We start from the raw sequence: 21,005 nt of genomic DNA, 5'->3' as shown, positions 1-21,005 counted from the left end.
TATCATTCCCCTTATAATACTTGAAAGGGCTGTGGATTTGCATAAAATGACTATCTTTTATCTAGCTGTTTCTGAACAATGTTGTACACGCTACCAGGTGACAACACAAGGACTATAATTAGCATCACACACACAATACCTGGAATTTAAAACTGTTAAGAAACAGTAGTCAGTCAGACAGATATACATTATAAACTTGGATTTGTGCGCTCAACATCTCTTCTCTTTGTGCCGTGAACTTTTCAATGCGCACTCACGCAGCTTCATGTTGCTTGAAGCGCATCATTCTGCACCCAGGATGCGCATAAGAGGATTGTGCACATAGAAAGGTTTGTGCTGCTCTGTTTTGAAGCGTTTCATATTATCATAATTTTGTGCACTGAAAGATTCTTAAAAGCCTACCTTGTTCTCTCATATCTTTGTTGTTTCATTAAAAAGCTGCACATTACATTTACAATAAAAAAAATTGTGTAGGACTATATGTACTTATTTACATTCATATATATTATAAATATAAATCTAATCATATAAAATTGAATGTATTTTATAGGAACACAAAGTAATTTGTACCTTTTTATTAACATGTTTAGATTTGATCAAATTAGTCCAAAGATTGTTTTCAATAATTACTATTACTATTTGTATAATTGCAATTTTTGTAACAATCCACTCTTTAATATATATTTTTGTCATAACTTATGATTATATATTTTTTATTAATGTATTGTTTTCTCTATAATGAAGTAACTTAGTGTGTACTTTAGTGGATTCTGGATTGTGTTTATCAAATAAAAGAGACCATTCATTCCACAAACACAGATGTATAGATATTCAATAGTGATGTAGAAATATATGAATGATACATTTATAACCCTTTTATTTTGCCAGTTTGTTGTGATTGTTCCAGTTATGTACTAAATTTAATAAATACTTAAATATTTAAAAGGTGTTAGATGTAATCTTACATTGCAAAATGATAACTTAATAATTATTTAATGATCGAAGCACACAAAAATCGGCATAAACGCAAGCCGGGGGTCGGCCGGGCCAAGCAGGATTTTACCACCTCCACCTCATTTTGAGCCAGGAAAAACCCTGTGTATTCTAAATTTGTGCAATTTGCTTGTACTGCGTATTCAAAAAATAAATGAAACATTTTACAATCAAATTTGGTTTATTGCAATTCTAAGCAGATAAGCCTAAATTACAACCTTAAACACTTCAAAGATCAAGTAAGACGTCTCACCATGGCCCCGAAACCTCCGTTCTCCTTCTCTGGGAAGCCTTCACTCATGTCGGCCAGGTTGGTCATGCTGCCCCCGTGGGTCCCGTTCAGAGTGCTGCTGTACTGCTCAATGCTCTTACTGATTTCATGTTGGCTGTCCTGGATCTGGGAGAGTTTGCTCCGTGCCTGCAACATGCACACCTGTCAGCTTTATCTGTTACATGCTTACATTTTTTCTGACATTATTAAATATAGCAGTTTCTGGTGTCTAATTAAAGTAATCCAATTTGCATGAATTCATTTGATATAATGGACATCTTTAGAGGTTTGTCTCCCCCTAGTGTATTCATTCAGAACATCAATTGTTCCAAAGCAACAACCTGGTTGATCTCGTCCTGTGTGGCTTTGAGGGACTTTATAATAGTTTCTAGCTGAATCCTGCCAGCTTGTAGACTCTGCTCTAGCTGCGCTTCCTCCTGCTGCAGGCGGTTCAGGTCAGCCTTGGCCCGGCCCAGCTCTTCCTCTTGGCTCTGCAGGTCCGACTCCTGCGAATGGATCTGGGTCTGCAGGGATGAGATCTGAAGAGAAATAGAGTGGATCGGTTTAACATTCATCAACATGTCATTTGAAGATCTAGTAAATTGTCTTGTTTGTTTTCGCTCACCATTTGCGATTCTTCCTGGCACTTCTGTCGTACGTCGTTTAGCATGTCTTCAAGCTTCGCCTTCTGCTGGTCCATCTCCTCCAGCCGGTCCTGAGCATCCTGCTTCTGGGCCTCAAGCTCCTGGAGGCTGGATGCCTCTCGGTCCAGATCGTTCTGCATCTCCTGTCAATCAAACCGCATCCAGTGAGCAATGACACCAACATATAACTTGTGCATATTAAAAGAAATTTAAAACACAGCTACCTTTAAATATATGACTATATTAGTAATACTTTTCGCATCCTTTTGTGTTTATATAAATATATTAAAAACTAAATATTTATCAAATATTAATATATTTATCAGAACAATAATACATAAAAGTTTGTGTTTACATATTGTATGTGTGTGTGCTGTGTATAATTATTATGTAAATACTATTTGAATACACACATACATGTATATTTTTAAGAAATATTTGCATGTATATACTGTATACACAAAAAATACTTCTGAATATAATTTATAATAAAAATAATTTAAATGCATTAATATAATACAATAATAGAGCAATTATTAGCTTAATTATACTTATAATTTAAAATGAACAAATATCAATAATTATATATTATATAAGTTTTGCTTAATTAAATTTATAATAGAAAAATATATTTATAAATGTATTTTTATTTTAAATATTTATAATTCATTAAATATATTTTCCTAATTGTAATACAACTAATATTTAATATTAATATATAAAAAATATTCTTTCTATATATAACATTTTTAACTAATAGTTAGAAATTTTAATATATTTATCAAAGAATAATAATTAAAAAAATACTTTACATATTATATTACTATTACATTAAATATATTTTATAATTAATATATTTATCATAGAACAATACAAAATACTTTTAAATAAAATATATGTAATAATTAATATAATTATAATACAAATATTTGTATCTTAATTCTGTATACAAAAATCTTAATTATAATCTGTTTTTAAATATGTTCATAAATATGTCTTAATCTAATATTATGATCTTAAATATTAATACTAACATTATTAAAAAACAATTAATAAAATATCAAGAATATTTAATAAATATAATATATTTATAAAATATAATAAGATGAGTTATTTTTACTAGTTATTTAGTATATTTTCCCAGCTATAATAGAAATAATAATTATAGTACTATATTAAATATATATTTACTTTTAAATACATTAAAGTATTTAAGTTTAAGTATGTATTTTTTAAATTTGTATCATAGAATAATAATAAAATACTTTACATACATTAAATATATTTTATTATTAATATAATTATAACGCTAATACTATTTATAATAAATTAAAACATATTTACTTTTAAATATATTAATACTTTAAGTTTATTTTTATAATTACTAATATATAACAATTAATAATAAATAAATAATAATAATTGCACTGCCAGGTTTACCTGAACCTCTGTGGTTTTGTGTCTGATAGCCTCCTCTGTTTCTCTGATGTCTTGTTCCAAAGTGTATTTCTCTCTGTTGAAATAATTATAAAAAGAAACACGAAAACCGTTATCAACTGTTGGCACCTAGAAAACATCCCTCACACCTGCCTCCTTCACACACACACAAAACAAGAACCGTGACAGCCAAGAGAGGGTTTTACCTGAGTGTATCCCAGTGTGTGAAAGCAAGAGTGCTGAGGCAGCATGAATAGGCAAGTGAAACAAGAGATTTCATAAAAAAGAACTACACACATTAAACGGACACTGTGAAGAGGGGAAGGACGGGAGATGAGGTTTTGTCAGGGAGAGGGAAACTCATCCACCACCAAGAGCTTTCAGGTACCTTTAAGTTTCCTTTGAAGTGTGCATGTGACCATGAGAGTCATTTCAGGGTCATCTATAGGGCAACTGTTCAGAAAGGACAAATATTCTAGGTTTTGTGTGGTGGGCCAATGACAACAAAAATGGGAGTTGGCAAAATGGTGCGCCTCTTCATATAGAAAATGGCACAAAAGTGTATTTTGTTTTAAAAAGTCCAAACTTTTGTGAGGCTAAGCGTACATTTAATTTGCTTTACAGCAAGTTGTTTAGCAATACACAATTTCAACCTAAAAAAAATAAATACATTTAAAGAACTTCAAATATTCACTTTGCAGTTTTTATAACCACACTGCTTTTTGCCACGTATCTGTTTTCCATCAGTTTTTTTTGTTGTTGATGGATTTAAACAGAAACATTTCCACATATATAATTATAAATAATATATTCAGCATAGAAGTATAATACAAATACATGTTTAAAATGTGTTATATTAATCATGCATTTAATATACTATTTAATTAATATAATTCTAATAAAAATAAAAATAAAAACTTATACTTATACTCTGTCAAAAGATTAATCGCGATTAATCGCATCAAAAATAAAAGTTTGTGTTTACATAATATATGTGTGTGTACTCTGTTAATTATTATTTATATATAAATACACACACAAGCATGTATATATTTAAGAAAAAAATATTATTTTTATATATAAAACATTTATATTTATATATATATTATAGATTATATAAATGTATATACAGTATATACATGCAAATATTTCTTAAATATATACATGAATGTGTGTGTATTTATATATAAATAATAATTAACAGAGTACACACACATATATTATGTAAACACAAACTTTTATTTTGGATGCGATTAATCGTGATTAATCTTTTGACAGCCCTAATATATATACGCACACACACACACACACACACACACACACACACACACACACACACGGATTTTATATTATTATTAATGTATTACATTTTTTTTAATATATGTTTATATAAACATTGTAATAATAATAATAATATATATAAATATGATGTATTCTTTGATGAATAGAAAGCTCAAAAGAATAAATATTGTGTCACATTTGATTATTTTAAATATTTAGTGTGCTGTGTAATATCATTGCGCCGATGCACCCATGGTACGGCAGCAAAGTTTCTTGATTATTACGCAGGAATGAGAGTATCGATCCTAACCATAACGGCATATCGCAAATTGTCTTAGTACAGGATGTAACTACAGAAGAGTCCAATTTTAAATAGGAAAAATATCGAAATTATTTGATACATTTTTGAGCGAGATGCTAACGGTCTAATCAGATTCAATGATCTATGCTAAGCTATGCTAAAAGTGCTACCGCCAGACCCGGAGATCGGCTGAATATTTCAAAAACTCAACTGTTTAACTGTAGGGGAGTTGGAAAATGAGCCTATTTTCAAAAATAGTGGAGTGTTCCTTTAAATAGTAGTAAAACATTCAATGGAAAGAAAAAAAAAATAACTTTTTTCTTTTAGCAATTCAAATCTATCCCAGCGCCAGTGTATTGTATTACCTCTGCAGCTGTGCGATCTCCTGACTAATTTCGTCCAGTTCTTTAATCCCGGTGAACTCGCCTGAACCCACAGAGCTGGAGCTGTCCTGTATGAGGGGAGGGTCCAGCAAATAAAGTCAGTCCTGATGCATTTGAACCACACATAAGCACAGCACCACACAAACAGAAGGGAAGAGAACAGCAAGGAGCCACCACACGGGAGCAGAGACGAGCTTGTCTTCCACCTCTGATGCTCAAAACATGGGGAAGTCAAGACACGGCACCATTTCACAGCACTGGATCTCTCACAAATGCTTTCCAACTCAACGTCTCGGCAAACAGACCATCGAAAGCATTTGTTCAGTCTTTTTCTAAACGTTACCTACCCATAACTTGAACATTATTGCCTGATTTTAGCCAGTGAATAACGGCATAAAACATCAGCAGCATTGAAATGTGGATGGAAAGGAACAGAAGATTGTTTGGTGAGATATTTGGATTGCGTTTGTGATAAGATGTTAGTGGCTCTCTTGATGTATTGTGAATGACTACAGTTTCATCTAAGCGTTCAGGGTTTGAAATCCTAACTGGAGAAATACGACAAATGCTACTTAAGTGGAAATAAAGTGTAGTGGAAGAATGAGAGATAGAGAGAGAGAGAGATAATGAGGCTGTTTACCCGGCGCATCTCGCTAAGTGCGGCCATCTCAGAGCCCACTGGTGTCATATATCCTGACAGACTCTGAAAAAAACAGAGGAAGCTCTTCAAAATGAGGGACCAAACTGTGCTGTTTCACATTAACCCATTAAAGCAAGAAAATTCTGCATTTAATTTCAATTATAAAGAGATATTGTTTCAGTTCACATTGCTCATTATTAATTTTACATACAAAAAAATAAATACAAATAATATATATATATATATATATATATATATATATATATATATATATATATATATAACTATTTTATTTATTTTTTTAATCTGAAATGTGAAATTGCATTTTCCAGCTTTATTTTCACTGTGACTGTTTCAGATTGAAATGCAAAACAATTAAATTATAAATAAAATAAATATTATGTGTTATTAAAATTAAGTTATTTGTTGTATTTAAATTATGCTGATTTTAATGAAATTTACAATATATTTTTTTCATCAATCATTGTATATGGACAGGATGATTTTTTTTGTATTATGAGATTTATTTTATTATCAGAATGAGATTTATTCTAGATTTAAATTCACTTCAGTACAACAAATATATATATATATATATATATATATATATATATATATATATATATATATATATATATATATATATATATATATATATATATATATATATATATATATATATATATATATATATATATATATATATATATATATATATATATTAGTGCTGTCAAACGATTAAAATATTTAATCGCGATTAATCGCATTAATGTCATAGTTATTAACTCACAATTAATCACAATTAATCGCACATTTTTATTTATTCTAAATGTCCCTTGATTTCTTTTTGTCCCATTATTTTTTCTTATTTTAATGCTCTTATCAACATAGAAAAGTGGATCGGCTTGCTTTGTTCAAATGTTTGTTTTATTGAAAACAACATTGGCATACTTTAGTGTTCGATTTCACACCAACATTCTCACTTGGAGCAAATAATCTCACACAATGTAACACTGCCCATCAATAAAAGGGTGAAACAAATACTTTGTTGCACAAACAGCCCCTTCAACAGCCCTTTCTAAGGGATCAAAACAGGGTGATACAAAATAAAATTACAAAGTGCACATGCAAGGTAAACTAGGACTCCGCCTATAGTGCAGTTAAACCAGGGGTCGCCAACTAGTGAACTCCGGTCCGAATCCGGACCGCGAGATGCGTCCATCCGGACCGCGAAGCCTTTTGACATAATGAAACAGTTAACGTTGCAATGCTCACTGTTACTACGTTCAGACCCAGACGCGCGGTCAAGCATGCAGTGAAGAAGAGACTGATGGTGCGCTCACACCGGACGCGAATGACGCGACATGCACACCGCTTAATCCGCGCCGCAGAATGTCTATTTGCGTCTTTGCATTGACTTAAATCACTCGCGCAAAACGCTTCATTCGCGTCTGGTGTGTAGGCTACGCACCATCAGAGCAGAAAGCAGCGCTCAAGACAAGCACTTTTAGTTGAAGACCCCTGAGTTAAACCATGGCTTAATACGTTTCTCATTTCGGCGTCTCACGCTTGCCATCCACGTCTACTCTTTTAATGGCCCAAACGAGTGCGGGCAGCCGCAGCGTGCCTGATGTTTTGTTTCCGGTCTAGCTACATCCGGAGTGGTGTTGTAGTTTTTCTAACGTTACTAGTTGTTGCAACAGCATGTGAAAAAACTACAAAGTTTGTTAGACCAAAAAGAACGTTAATCTCGCGATAAAAAAATTGACGCCGTTAAAATAGGTTTGCGTTAACGCCGTTAATAACGCGTTTAACTGACAGCACTAATATATATATGACATGACAGATATGACAGATAATTCATCTAAATAATATATTTTTGCTTAAAAAAGAATGTCACAACGCAAAATGATGTCAAAAATAGGCATTTTCTTTATGCAAAACATAAGGTCTTGTTTTTACTTTTGATTTTGGGCAAAAATACTAGGACAGTGTTATTTTAGTATTATTTAAATACCATTATAGTATTTTTTTTACATTTGTCTAATATTTATGTTTCATTCTATTTCATTTCAAATTAATTTTTACAAAAATAAATAAATAAATAAAAAATAAATATTATGTGTTATTAAAAAGTATTTATTTAGCATAGTACTATATATATATATATATTGCGATTAATCTTTTGACAGCCCTAATAAATAAATAAATATATACATATATATATACACACATATATATATATATATATATATATATATATATATATATATATATATATTTATTTGTTTATTTATTTAGGCTGTCAAAAGATTAATCGCGATTAATCGCATCCAAAATAAAAGTTTGTGTTTACATAATATATGTGTGTGTACTCTGTTAATTATTATTTATATATAAATACACACACATTCATGTATATATTTAAGAAATATTTGCATGTATATACTGTATATACATTTATATAATATATAATATATATATAAATATAAATGTTTTATATATAAAAATAATATTTTTTTCTTAAATATATACATGCTTGTGTGTGTATTTATATATAAATAATAATAGATATAAAAGATAATAAAGGACATTTCACTCAAGCAGTAATTTGGAAGATGCTCATTTAAAGACTGTACACTTATTACATGGACAGTCTTCATGAATCATGGATCACTTCCTCTGGGAATCAAACCTACAAAATTTCAGTCAGGTGCAGAAGCCCATGATGGGCGTGCAGTTGTTAACATGCTAATATGACTTACAGGTCCAGGTGTGCCGCGTTCGGATGGTGGGATCATATCTGGAGTCAGAGCTTGTGGAGGGTCCAAGCCTTTGCTCACTCTCTGCTGAATGAAATACATGGCTAAGGAGAACTGCTCGCGTGTGAGTTTGCCCATTTGCCTAGTGTCCGCCAAAGCCCTGACAAAGACAAGAGGAAGTGATGAATGTGCCAATCACAACAGCAAGAGAGAAGAACAATCAAAAGCAGATTTTAAAAGGTACCAAATATGTGCCAGGAGGTTCTGAGAAAGGCCGGACTGCATGAAGATATCTTTAACTTCGTGGCCGCTGACGAAGCCGTCAAGATCAGAGTCGGTTTTGAGGAAGATGTCATCATAGCGCCCTCTGTCTGTAACTGGTACCACCCAGTTGACCGAATGCTGATGATAAGAGTTAAAACATCAGACCCTCTTTGATTCTTCTGTACGACTTAAACATGAAAACGCAGGGAAAATACCTGTGAGGATTTGAGGGTGTGTTTTGGGGACAAACTCCCAGCGCTGTTGAGAGAGTTCATGCTGCCGTGAGAGGGGGTCGAGCGCAGGCTGTCTTTAGGTGGCGGTGGGCTGCCTGGTAACACTGGCACCATGTTGGACAGAGACCCTGAGGACTTCTTCCTTTTAGATGGAGGGATGAGAGAGGAGGGCAGGACGGAGGGCACGGGCTCCTTCTCCAGGGCACGGTACACCAGATGCATAGCCTGGACAGACATTTGTATTGTATGCTGAACATTTTGGCACATTTAGTACATACTTCATGCACACACACAGTTTTCTGTTCCACACAATAAGCTTAAATAACTATATGTAGTATGTGATTTTATAATAGCACATAAATAAATGACTCACCACTGCAAACTCATCTTTGTCCAAGTGTCCGTCTTTGTCGATGTCACTCAAATCCCACACCTGATCAGATAGTCATATAATAATGATATTTTTTATATGTATTATTGAAATTACATTTTAAAATGTGATATTAATAACTGCAAATAAATATTTTAATGAGTATTCAATTATATGCATTTATTAGGGATGTCCCGATCAAGTTTTTTGTCCCAATCCAATACTAGCATGACTGTAAATAATACAATTATTGCCAAAACTCTCACTTTTTATATCTATCGATCTACATACCGGTCAAAAGTTTGGAAACATTACTATTTTTTATGTTTTTGAAAGAAGTATCTTATGCTCATCAAGCCTTCATTTATTTGATTAAAAAACTGTAATATTGTGAAATATTATTACAATTTAAAATAATGGAATATAGCTTAAAATATAATTTATTTCTGTGATTTTCATCAGCCATTACTTCAGTCTTCAGTGTCACATGATCCTTCAGAAATAATTCTAATAAGCTAATTTATTATCAATGTTGGAAACAGTTGTGCTGCTATTTTTTATAAACTGTGATACTTTTGTCAAAATTTTTGGATGAAAAAGTTTTTTTTTTAAAGAGAAAGAACAGCATGTATTTAAAATATAAATATTTTGTAATATGCACTACTGTTCAAAAGTTCGGGGTCAGTCTTTTTGAAAGGAATTAATACTTTTATTCAGCAAGGATGTGTTAAATTGATAAAAATGATAGTAAAGATATTTAATTAAAATAAATGCGGTTCTTTTTTTTAACGTTTTATTCATCAAAGAATCCTGAAAAAGTATCACAGGTTATAAAACAGTTTCCAACATTGATAATAAATCAGCATATTAGAATGATTTCTGAAGGATCATGTGACACTGAAGAGTAATAATGCTGAAAATTCAGCTTAACATCACAGGAATAAATTATATTTTAAAGTATACTAAAATAGAAAACCATTATTTTAAATGGTAATAATATTTCACAATATTACTGTTTTTTCCGTATTTTTGATCAAATAAATGCAGGTTTGAAGAGCAGAAGAGACTTTCTTTCAAAAACATTAAAAACAGTAATGTTTACAAACTTTTGACAGATACTGTACATACACACACCGTATAAAGACATAGGTAGATGTAAACATCTGATACAATGGACATTGTAAACAGACTGTGTAGTCATAAATTATATATATATATATATATGTAGTATGTGTACTGTCTCAGACAGTCTGACGGTAGATAAAAATAAACAGTAAATAAATTACTTTCAAGTACTTACAAAAGTGTGCTTAAAATATGCTAAACGGAAGAACGTGCGTTATGCGCTACAACAGACCTCATTAGTTCTCGCGCGTCACATGCACATTTGGGCTTAGGATAGCCGATATGATCAGTTTAAAAAAAACACGCTTAAATCGGACTCAATACCATCCTTGCCATCGGCTCGGGACATCCCTAGTATTTATTACATTACCATTGTATTGTATTTTATATAGTACATTTACAACTAAATATCTGAGTTACTTTTTTTCCCCATTTATAGACTTATAGACACAAATATACTTTATGTAGTTAGTCTTTATTAACCAATGTCTTTGCTGCCAACCTTCGATGATCCAATTTAACCATACTAATAAGCAAAAATAACTTGATAAACATCAAATTTGTGTTTCATTTTTTGTTTTTATTGCTGAAGTAAGAGTGTTGAACATAATTACAAAAATAGAACTTTTGTTTTTTTGTTATTAAAAAATAGACAAGCAAGCCCAATCCAGGTGAGAAAAAGCAAGGAAATAGCAACGTAATGCATTGCTTTCCATAAAACGTAACAAAGTAATGTAGTCCATTACTTTTTTAGTGAGTAACCCAATATTGTAACACATCACTTCTAAAAGTGGATGGATGGATGGATGGATGGATGGATGGATGAATGGATGGATGGATGGATGAATAGATGAATGAGTAGGTGGATGGATGGATGGATGGATGAATGAGTAGGTGGATGGATGGATGGATGAATGGATGGATGGATGGATGAATAGATGAATGAGTAGGTGGATGGATGGATGGATGGATGGATGAATGAGTAGGTGGATGGATGGATGGATGGATGAATGAGTAGGTGGATGGATGGATGGATGGATGGATGGATGATGAATGAGTAGGTGGATGGATGGATGGATGGATGAATGAGTAGGTGGATGGATGGATGGATGGATGAATGAGTAGGTGGATGGATGGATGGATGGATGGATGGATGAATAGATGAATGAGTAGGTGGATGGATGGATGGATGGATGGATGAATGAGTAGGTGGATGGATGGATGGATGGATGGATAAATGAGTAGGTGGATGGATGGATGGATGGATGGATGGATGGATGGATGGATGGATGGATGGATGGATGGATGGATGGATGGATGGATGATGAATGAGTAGGTGGATGGATGATGAATGAGTAGGTGGATGGATGATGAATGAGTAGGTGGATGGATGGATGAATGAGTAGGTGGATGGATGGATGAATGAGTAGGTGGATGGATGGATGGATGGATGGATGAATGAGTAGGTGGATGGATGGATGAATGAATGAGTAGGTGGATGGATGGATGAATGAGTAGATGGATGGATGGATGAATGAGTAGGTGGATGGATGGATGGATTGAGAGATGAATGAGTAGGTGGGTGGATGGATGGACAAATGGGTAGATGGATGAATAAATGGATGGATGGATGGATGGATTGATGGATGAATGAAAGAGTAGATGGATGGATGGATGGATGGATGGATGAATGAGTAGGTGGATGGGTGGATGAATGAGTAGGTGGATGGAAGGATGAATGAATGAGTAGGTGGATGGATGAATGAGTAGGTGGATAGATGGATGGATGGATGGATGAGTAGGTGGATGGATGATGGATGAATGAGTAGGTGGATGGATGGATGAATGAGTAGGTGGATGGATGGATGGATGGATTGAGGGATGAATGAGTAGGTGGATGGATGGATGGATTGAGGGATGAATGAGTAGGTGGATGGATGGATGGACAAATGGGTAGATGGATGAATAAATGGATGGTTGGATGGATGGATGTATTGATGGATGAATGAATGAGTAGATGGATGGATGGATGAGTAGATGGATGGATGGATGGATGGATGAATGAGTAGGTGGATGAATTGATGGATGGATGGATGGATGAGTAGGTGGATGGATGGATGAATGAGTAGGTGGATGGATGAATGAATGAGTAGGTGGATGGATGAATGAGTAGGTGGATGGATGGATGGATGGATGGATGAGTAGGTGGATGGATGGATGATGGATGAATGAGTAGGTGGATGGATGGATGAATGAGTAGGTAGGTGGATGGATGGATGGATGGATTGAGGGATGAATGAGTAGGTGGATGGATGGATGAATGAGTAGGTGGATGGATGGATGGATGGATGAATTGAGGGATGAATGAGTAGGTGGATGGATGGATGAATGAGTAGGTGGATGGATGGATGGATTGAGGGATGAATGAGTAGGTGGATGGATGGATGGACAAATGGGTAGATGGATGAATAAATGGATGGTTGGATGGATGGATGTATTGATGGATGAATGAATGAGTAGATGGATGGATGGATGGATGGATGGATGGATGGATGGATGGATGGATGGATGGATGGATGAATGAGTAGGTGGATGAATTGATGAATGGATGGATTGATGGATGGATGGACGGACAAACAAACAGGTAGGTGGATGGATGGATGGACGGACAAATGGGTAGGTGGATGGATGGATGAATGGGTAGGTGGATAGGTACAAAAATGGGTAAGTGGATGGATGGATGGATGGATGGACAAATGGGTAGATGGATGGATGGATGGATGGATGGATGGATGGACAAATGGGTAGATGGATGGATGGACAAATGGGTAGATGGATGGATGGACAAATGGGTAGGTGGATGGAAGGATGGATGGATAGATGGATGAATGGATGGACAAATGGGTAGGTGGATGGATGGATAGACAAATGGGTTGGTGGATGGATGGATGAATGAGTAGGTGGATGAATTGATGGATGGATGAATGGATGGATGGACGGACAAACAGGTAGGTGGATGGATGGATGGATGGATGGATAGATGGATGAATGAGTAGGTGGATGAATTGATGGATGGATGGACGGACAAACAGGTAGGTGGATGGATGGATGGATGGATGGATGAATGAATGAGCAGGTGGATGAATGGATGGTCTAATTTATTTTTTTAAGTACATATTTGAATTGTACCTTTCCGAGAACATCCACAGGTAGTTTGGAGTTTATTAGTACTGGTTTGACCTTCTCACCGGACAGCAATCCATTCACTGGGACAAGACTTTCAAAAATACCATCGAATTTGCTCTTCTCTTCAGGCTGAAAGATCAAACAAAGAGGATTTAGAATAAATATTCATAAACACTTTAGTAATTTGCAGTCTAATAACCAATAACCAATCAAAATAACTTACCCGCACAGCCCAGTGGCTCTCATTGGTTGATGTCACAGAACTCAGCGACGGGCTGTTGTGGTCCTTCTAGAATAGAAAGGAGAACGTCTGTGAGCTCATACTGCATGGGATACAATGATTTCAACCCTAAATCCTGAGACTTACGAATTTTGGAGGGGGAACGGGGAGGTTTAAACTGGAAAGGCTGATGTCGTGCCCACTCTGCGCGGAGGCCACGAGTCGCAGAGCAACGTAAAATCCCTGATAAACCACAACGGGATCAAGTTAGCATTCAGTTTCTGATCCTGACTGATGCTCTTATGATACTTTACCTGTTTATCCAAGAAACCTTTGCCATCTGGATCGGCTAAATCCCAGATCTGAGAAGAGACAGGAGGTAATTATGGATTATGAATATCCAAGCATCATTTCAGAACAAATTTTGCATTGATTTACCCAAACACCAACCTTTCCTAGTGTGATGTCTGGCAGGCCTGATTTTTTCAAGAACAAGGCAGCCTCTGTAGGTCCAACCCTCCCCGTGTTTCCTGGGTCGACCTTTAAAAAACACATATAAATGAGGGTGAATTATGGTTTTTGCAGCAAAAAAAGATTGATGTATTAAAAAAAGAAGATCACTATGATACAAAATGAGAATAACAGAATTAAGCCTTACCTGTCTGTAAAAGTTCTCATATACAGGGTTCCCGCTTGACAGCTAAGAGAAAGAGAAACTTTTATGAATAAATACATTGAATTATGGTATATGGCAAATATGCCTGAATATTGGAAATTTTAATGTTGATTTTACTATTATGTAAATGTTAAAGGGATAGTTCATCCAAAAGTGAAAATTCTGTCATTAACTCACCCTCATAGGGCTACCACTAACGACTATTTTTGTCGATTAATCTATCGACTAATTTATCACAATCATTTTCAACAATTTTACTTAAAAACATTTAATTTACTTTGGCCTTCAGTAAAGTATAAATGTAAACAAGCCCTTGACAAAATGTAAAACTAAAAGAGTAAAAATATAAAAAGGTACACATTTGTAAACCAACATAACAAAAAAAAGAGAATATCAGCAAATACTTTTTATATAGAATAGTGTTACTATATGTTACTATCACGATACCAAAATTATGATTTCGATACAGTACCAGACTAAAATGCCTCAATACCGATACTGCATCGATACCATGGAAACAGAAAACAGTAAAAGTTACTATTCATTGTTTTATCAACAAACAAAAAAATGAAACCCTAAAAACTCACTTGTCCGGCATGTTCCTGCCCTGCTTCACACAGAATATGAGGTCCGGCCCTTTAAGAGCTGCACGGACCAAATTCATTGTAACACATCCGATTTCTCATTCAACTCTGTGTACGTTCACTAAAGACATATCCGACTGCGTTTACCTGAATACTCGCCAGGACGTGCATTTTTACATATTTTTAGCCATTCAAACTCAATAATCCGCGAAACTGGCGTCACGATCTGTCTGAGTGAAAGGCGGCTGCGCGCGCTTCAGGTCAGAGTCAAGCAGCGCGAGCATGTAGTAGTTTTTTCTTCTTCTGAACATGAAGATATTTTGAAGAATGTTGGTAACCAGACAGTTTTTGGTCCCCATTGACTAGGGTTGGGTACCGAACTCTGTACTTTTAAGGGCACCGACCGAATTACATCGGTACTACCGAGTACCGGTTAAAATTAAATAATTTGGTACCGGAGAACTAGGGATGGGCATTTTTGTCAATTTCTCATTTCGATCATCGATAGGTCTCAAAAACGAGTACTCGAGTACTCGGGGGCGGGGCATGTGCAGGGGGCGGGGCATGTCCGTCATTGAGATAATGAATATACTGTTATGAAAATGGTTGTTGACAAATACAAACGTGACATGAAACATGAACATATAAAACAAAAAATAACTGCTAGATTATGATGCATAAATGTCTTTGAAAAAGAAACATCTTTATAAAATGACGGTCTCAAATAACCAAGTCAATAATATCGAGCCTTGCCTTTGAGCTGAAACTGTGAAATAACACCACCTTGCAGAGCTTGCTAGCTGGTTAATAAACTCAACCAAACGCACCCTATATCAATATTAATATGAAGATTATTATGAACCTATTACGACATAAATCAACACAAAAGGACGTGAATGCGCACGTGAACTTTAGCGTGCTAGATTTTACAGGCGAAGGGTTTGAAACGGAACATTTTGAATGCGCTCTTCCCTTAACAACGCTGATACACGGACAACGAAAGCACACAGAAACAACATTTTAATAAAATATTGTTCTCATTATAATGCTTTGACAGATTGACTCTGCACATCATGCACTTAATTTTATTATTCATGATCGAAGCGTTTACAGTCGTCATCACTGCGCGTTTTCGAACTTATAATGAAAATCAACTTCAAATAAACTAAGTCTACTGCCTATCTAAAAAGAATATGACCGTCTCTAAACCATCATGTCGAGCATGAAATATGCATTTGAGCTGAAACTGAAGAGAATGAACAACAGCCGTATAACGGCAGCGCTTTGCTAGCTTATTAAGCTCAACCAAACTCGTTTTATATTAGATTAATCAGATATAGACAACATAAAAGTAATCTTACAACGTGCATCTGCAGAAAAGGACGCGAATGCACACATGAACTTCACGCGCTAGTCTGAGTGTTCTCGCTAGTTTCTCTGTGGATTTCCCTTATCAGCTGATACACGGGGAACTAAGCACAGAGAATTTGCAGCATCATCGTGTTCTCATTATAATGCTGTAGGCTGTGACAGATTGGCGCATCTTGCACTAACCATTCAATGATCACAGTGATTCCAGACATCACTGCAGTGCACGCCTCAGTTTCACTTTATTTCGCCGGTCTGGAGGCGTGCTATATAACGCTAACCAATCAGACCTCCGGTACCGCGCAAAACGACGCAATAACCAATAAAAAAAGAGACAAAAAATTTTCAGGGCGATCATCGTTCTCATGATCGATTATCGCTGTCATGTTCGAGTACTCGATTACTCGACCACTTTTGCCCATCCCTACTGAGAACGCATCTGGTGATATAGACTAGTGTCTGTGGTTTAATTTACCTCTCTCTCTTTCTCTCTCTCTCTCTCACTCACACACACACTTACTCACTCGTGACAGTCGCTTGTTTCCATCTCTGCCATCTCATATGAGGACATGAACGCACAAACGTCATCTCCAGAGCCACTGAGAGTCACTTTTGTGAGCATTTTACCGTTTCATTTGAGAAAAAAAAACGACCATCATATCATAAACACACAGAAACTCAAAGGTCTTCACGGCAACCCGTCAAAATAAAAGTTCTGTTTAACTGGACAAATAAATTACTGTTGTACAGTAGAGTTTACATACGTCTCAACGTAATAATAATAAATTATCAAAACTTTATTTATTTTATCTTCATTTTAACTGTATAAAGCTCAGTTGTGCAGCACTTTGTTTGACAAAAAAAGTTTAATTAAATTAAAAGATAAATAAATTGAATGTCTTCATTTGATTACCGTAAAATACACAACACATAATTTGTGGGAAATCTTTTCATAGAAATTAATTTAAATAGAAAAACATTAATATGGTTGTGTTTATGAATTTAAGTAGTTAGTAGCCTACTATTTACTAGTAAATATTACAGTTTCATTTTTGCGTGAACCATCCCTTTAACTAAAGCCGTTAAAATGACGCTGAGATAAAATAAAATAAAAAATATTAGATTCAAAACCTAAACGTAAAAATGTTAGAATTGTTGCCTTGGCAAATAAGCACAAAACAAAATTATTAAAACTGTACCTAAAATTAAATGAGTGAAAAAGTGAAAAATAAAGAAAAGGCTGATTCAAAATATTAATAAATACTATTATAATATATAAATAATACTAAAATAACACTGATAATGCACAATAATAATATATATAATTCGGTTTTTTATATTTATTCTAATATGTGTTGTGCACATAACTGTATTCCTATATAATTTAATCCATTACTGTTCATCAGGCAGACAGTACAGTGAGATTACTGATTCCCACTAACGTTAATTCCCATCACCGCTAAGCTAAAACCTAGCGGTTCAACACCCATTATCATATATGAGCGTTAACATCTATATTACATTGTTGTTCAATATAATTTAGTAGCTTTTATTATTGCACTATACTCATATTCTGAAATTGTGACTTTATATGTAAAGCGTTCTGACAGTTTTTAAGTGTTCATGATGTTCTGATATATTGCGGCTAGCTAGTTACACTAGTTCAACTCAGTTGTTTACTGCCTTTCTCATTCATATAAATGTCCGTTATCGTTATATGTTCTTGCTACTGAAGGTTTAAAGCAAATTTCATTGAAAAATACATTGTTGTTTTCGTATTTCACCACAGACATGCGATATAAAGCGAGCTAATCGGTTAGCAATCTGAGCCCGACTGACGAGGCCCGTGACATTTTCCCTATAAATGTCAATCAAACGACCCGGTAGCGCAAATAATGGGATCGATTTGTGTCTAATTCTTAGATTTATTTGTGCATATCGGTGTTTTGCCTCACTATTTCCTTGTAATGGGTGTTTTTAGCTGGTATTACCTGAGTGAGGGTCGCGAGGGCTGCCATCTTTTCCCTGTTGCTGCGGAAACAGCGGGTGAGGGAATGAGGGGGGCTGAAGAGGAGCTGGATGTTCATCCATTCACACAGACAGACACCCATCATGGCATGATGACCCATCATCATATACTTATAATAGTCATTAATGATAATAATAACAAGAACAATAATCAGTGTTGGGTAAGTTACTCTAATAAAAACAATCTATAAATGAGTTACTACATCTTCAACAGTGTAATTATGCTGTACTTCTGTCTAAAAAGTATTGCATTAGCTACTAATTACTACTTTCTAAATCCCATTTCATCATCGACCAGTTGAATAATACAAAGACATGAAACTGCTATTTTCATTCTTTCAAATAAATGATAAGCAACTGCAAAAATTATTATTGAACTGACCAAAGTATTTGAAGGGAGAAGGTTACATAAAAACATTCTTTAGAATCCACTATTGTTTTATATAGAATTGTTCTGTACATTTTTTAATGCAATTACATCACAAGTTACTGTAATTAAATTACATCAAAATTACTTTTTCAAGGGAAAAGAAATAATGACATGGATTACACACAACACTGATAATAATAATGATGATGATGATCCTACTATTACTACTACTACTACTACTACTACTACTAATAATAATAATAATAATAATAATAATAATAATAATAATAATAATAATAATAATAACTTACAAACCAATCAATAGTGCAAGTTATTTCTTGAGTTGCTATAGCCTAATCTTTTTAATTTGCATTAAGGATTGAAATAAAATGTTTAAAATGCCACAAAACAACATTTTCCAAAAATATAACTTTTGTTTTTCGCTATTAAATAACAGAAAAACAAGCTGAACACAGGAGAAGAAAAGTAAGGCAACATAAAGTGTAATATTGCTTTCCATAAAAAGTAACTTGTAATTCATTACTTTTTTTAGGAGTACCCCAATGTTGTAACGCATTACTTTTAAAAGTGGATGGATGGATGAATGGATGGATGGACAAATGTATAGATGGATTGACAAACTAGTAGGTGGATGGATGGACAAATGAGTAGGTGGATGAATGAATGTACAGTTTCAAAAAAAAAAAAGAGTACTAAATTGTACCCTTTAAGATACAAGTGTCCGTCACGGGGGTGGGACCATTAAGGGTACGGTTTTGTACCTGTAAGTCAGGGGTAGGCAAGTTCGGTCCCTGATGTCCTGCAAAGTTTAGCTCCAACGCTACTAAGCCACTACTAAGCGGCTACTATAAAACTCATGGCTCCCAGCATGCATTGCAGCATTAAGTATGTCACCATTGTTGAGATTCATTAGCTGATTCTTGATATCTGTGTGCATCTAAACCTTTTCCCCCCTAGAATGTATTTAAAAATCTAAATGCAGAATGTTTGATCTGTGGCAAGAAAGTATTGTTGGTGAATATTATTTATTCATATTTTTAGTCAGTGGTGAGTTTAGTCAAACATTTTTCTTCATGGTCATTTTTGTTTATGGCTTCTTTTGATTTGAACAGAGTATGTGTTTTGTTAACACTGTAACAAAAACCACAAACTCACATAAAAAGCCAAGAGTTAAACTGCTCAACTAAAGTAAACACTGATCACCATAATGATGACCAAATATTTTCAATAAAACATCAACATCTAAACCTCTGTTAATTCTCAATTAGAGCTTCTATTTCTTTCAGGGTTTCAGGTATAATTGTACCTAAGGACCAATTGTGTACATTTAAAGGTACAATTTTACGTTTTGTTCCCCAAGGAACAAAATTGTACCTCCACTGTACCTTTTTTTTTGAGAATGTAGGTTGATGGATGGATGGATGGATGGATGGATGGATGGATGGATGGACAAATGACTAGGTGGATGGATGGACAAATGAGTAGGTGGATGAATGAATGAGTAGATTGATGGATGGATGGATGGATGGATGGATGGATGGATGGATGGATGGATGGATGGATGGATGGATGGATGGATGGATGGATGGATGGATGGACAAACGAGTAGGTGGATGGATGGACAAATGAGTAGGTGGATGGATGAATGAATGAGTAGGTTGATGGATGGATGGATGGATGGATGGATGGATGGATGGATGGATGGATGGATGGATGGATGGATGGATGGATGGACAAACAAGTAGGTGGGTGGATGGACAAATGAGTAGGTGGATGAATGAATGAGTAGGTTGATGGATGGATGGATGGATGGATGGATGGATGGATGGATGGATGGATGGATGGATG

The 21,005-nt window shown here is 34.7% G+C and overlaps 1 protein-coding gene across 3 annotated transcripts in view; it reads right to left on the bottom strand.

Annotated features, from left to right (window-relative positions):
• The window catches only part of eps15l1a (epidermal growth factor receptor pathway substrate 15-like 1a), a 40,209-nt gene extending 21,431 nt beyond the window's left edge, over positions 1–18,778 (bottom strand). For 2 of the 3 annotated variants that reach the window (XM_079808046.1, XM_079808048.1), the window contains exons 1-18: positions 18,730–18,778; positions 14,769–14,810; positions 14,561–14,650; positions 14,425–14,472; positions 14,258–14,353; positions 14,114–14,179; positions 13,894–14,019; positions 9,583–9,642; positions 9,192–9,434; positions 8,957–9,114; positions 8,716–8,872; positions 5,951–6,013; positions 5,293–5,378; positions 3,552–3,584; positions 3,349–3,421; positions 1,890–2,051; positions 1,606–1,803; positions 1,247–1,411 (exon numbers count right to left, since the gene is read on the bottom strand). In XM_079808046.1, the coding sequence (XP_079664172.1) occupies positions 1,247–1,411; positions 1,606–1,803; positions 1,890–2,051; positions 3,349–3,421; positions 3,552–3,584; positions 5,293–5,378; positions 5,951–6,013; positions 8,716–8,872; positions 8,957–9,114; positions 9,192–9,434; positions 9,583–9,642; positions 13,894–14,019; positions 14,114–14,179; positions 14,258–14,353; positions 14,425–14,472; positions 14,561–14,650; positions 14,769–14,810; positions 18,730–18,756 (1,893 nt within the window). In that variant the 5' untranslated portion in view covers positions 18,757–18,778. The remainder of the gene's footprint in view (positions 1–1,246; positions 1,412–1,605; positions 1,804–1,889; positions 2,052–3,348; positions 3,422–3,551; positions 3,585–5,292; positions 5,379–5,950; positions 6,014–8,715; positions 8,873–8,956; positions 9,115–9,191; positions 9,435–9,582; positions 9,643–13,893; positions 14,020–14,113; positions 14,180–14,257; positions 14,354–14,424; positions 14,473–14,560; positions 14,651–14,768; positions 14,811–18,729) is intronic. The other variant, XM_079808047.1, reaches the window with a different exon arrangement.
• Between the last annotated feature and the right edge of the window lie 2,227 nt (positions 18,779–21,005).

Source organism: Gobio gobio, assembly GCF_949357685.1.
Source record: "Gobio gobio genome assembly, chromosome: 24".
Lineage (NCBI taxonomy): Eukaryota > Metazoa > Chordata > Actinopteri > Cypriniformes > Gobionidae > Gobio > Gobio gobio.
Note: the sequence above shows the minus strand (reverse complement) of the source record. Positions and strands in the feature narration are given on the sequence as shown.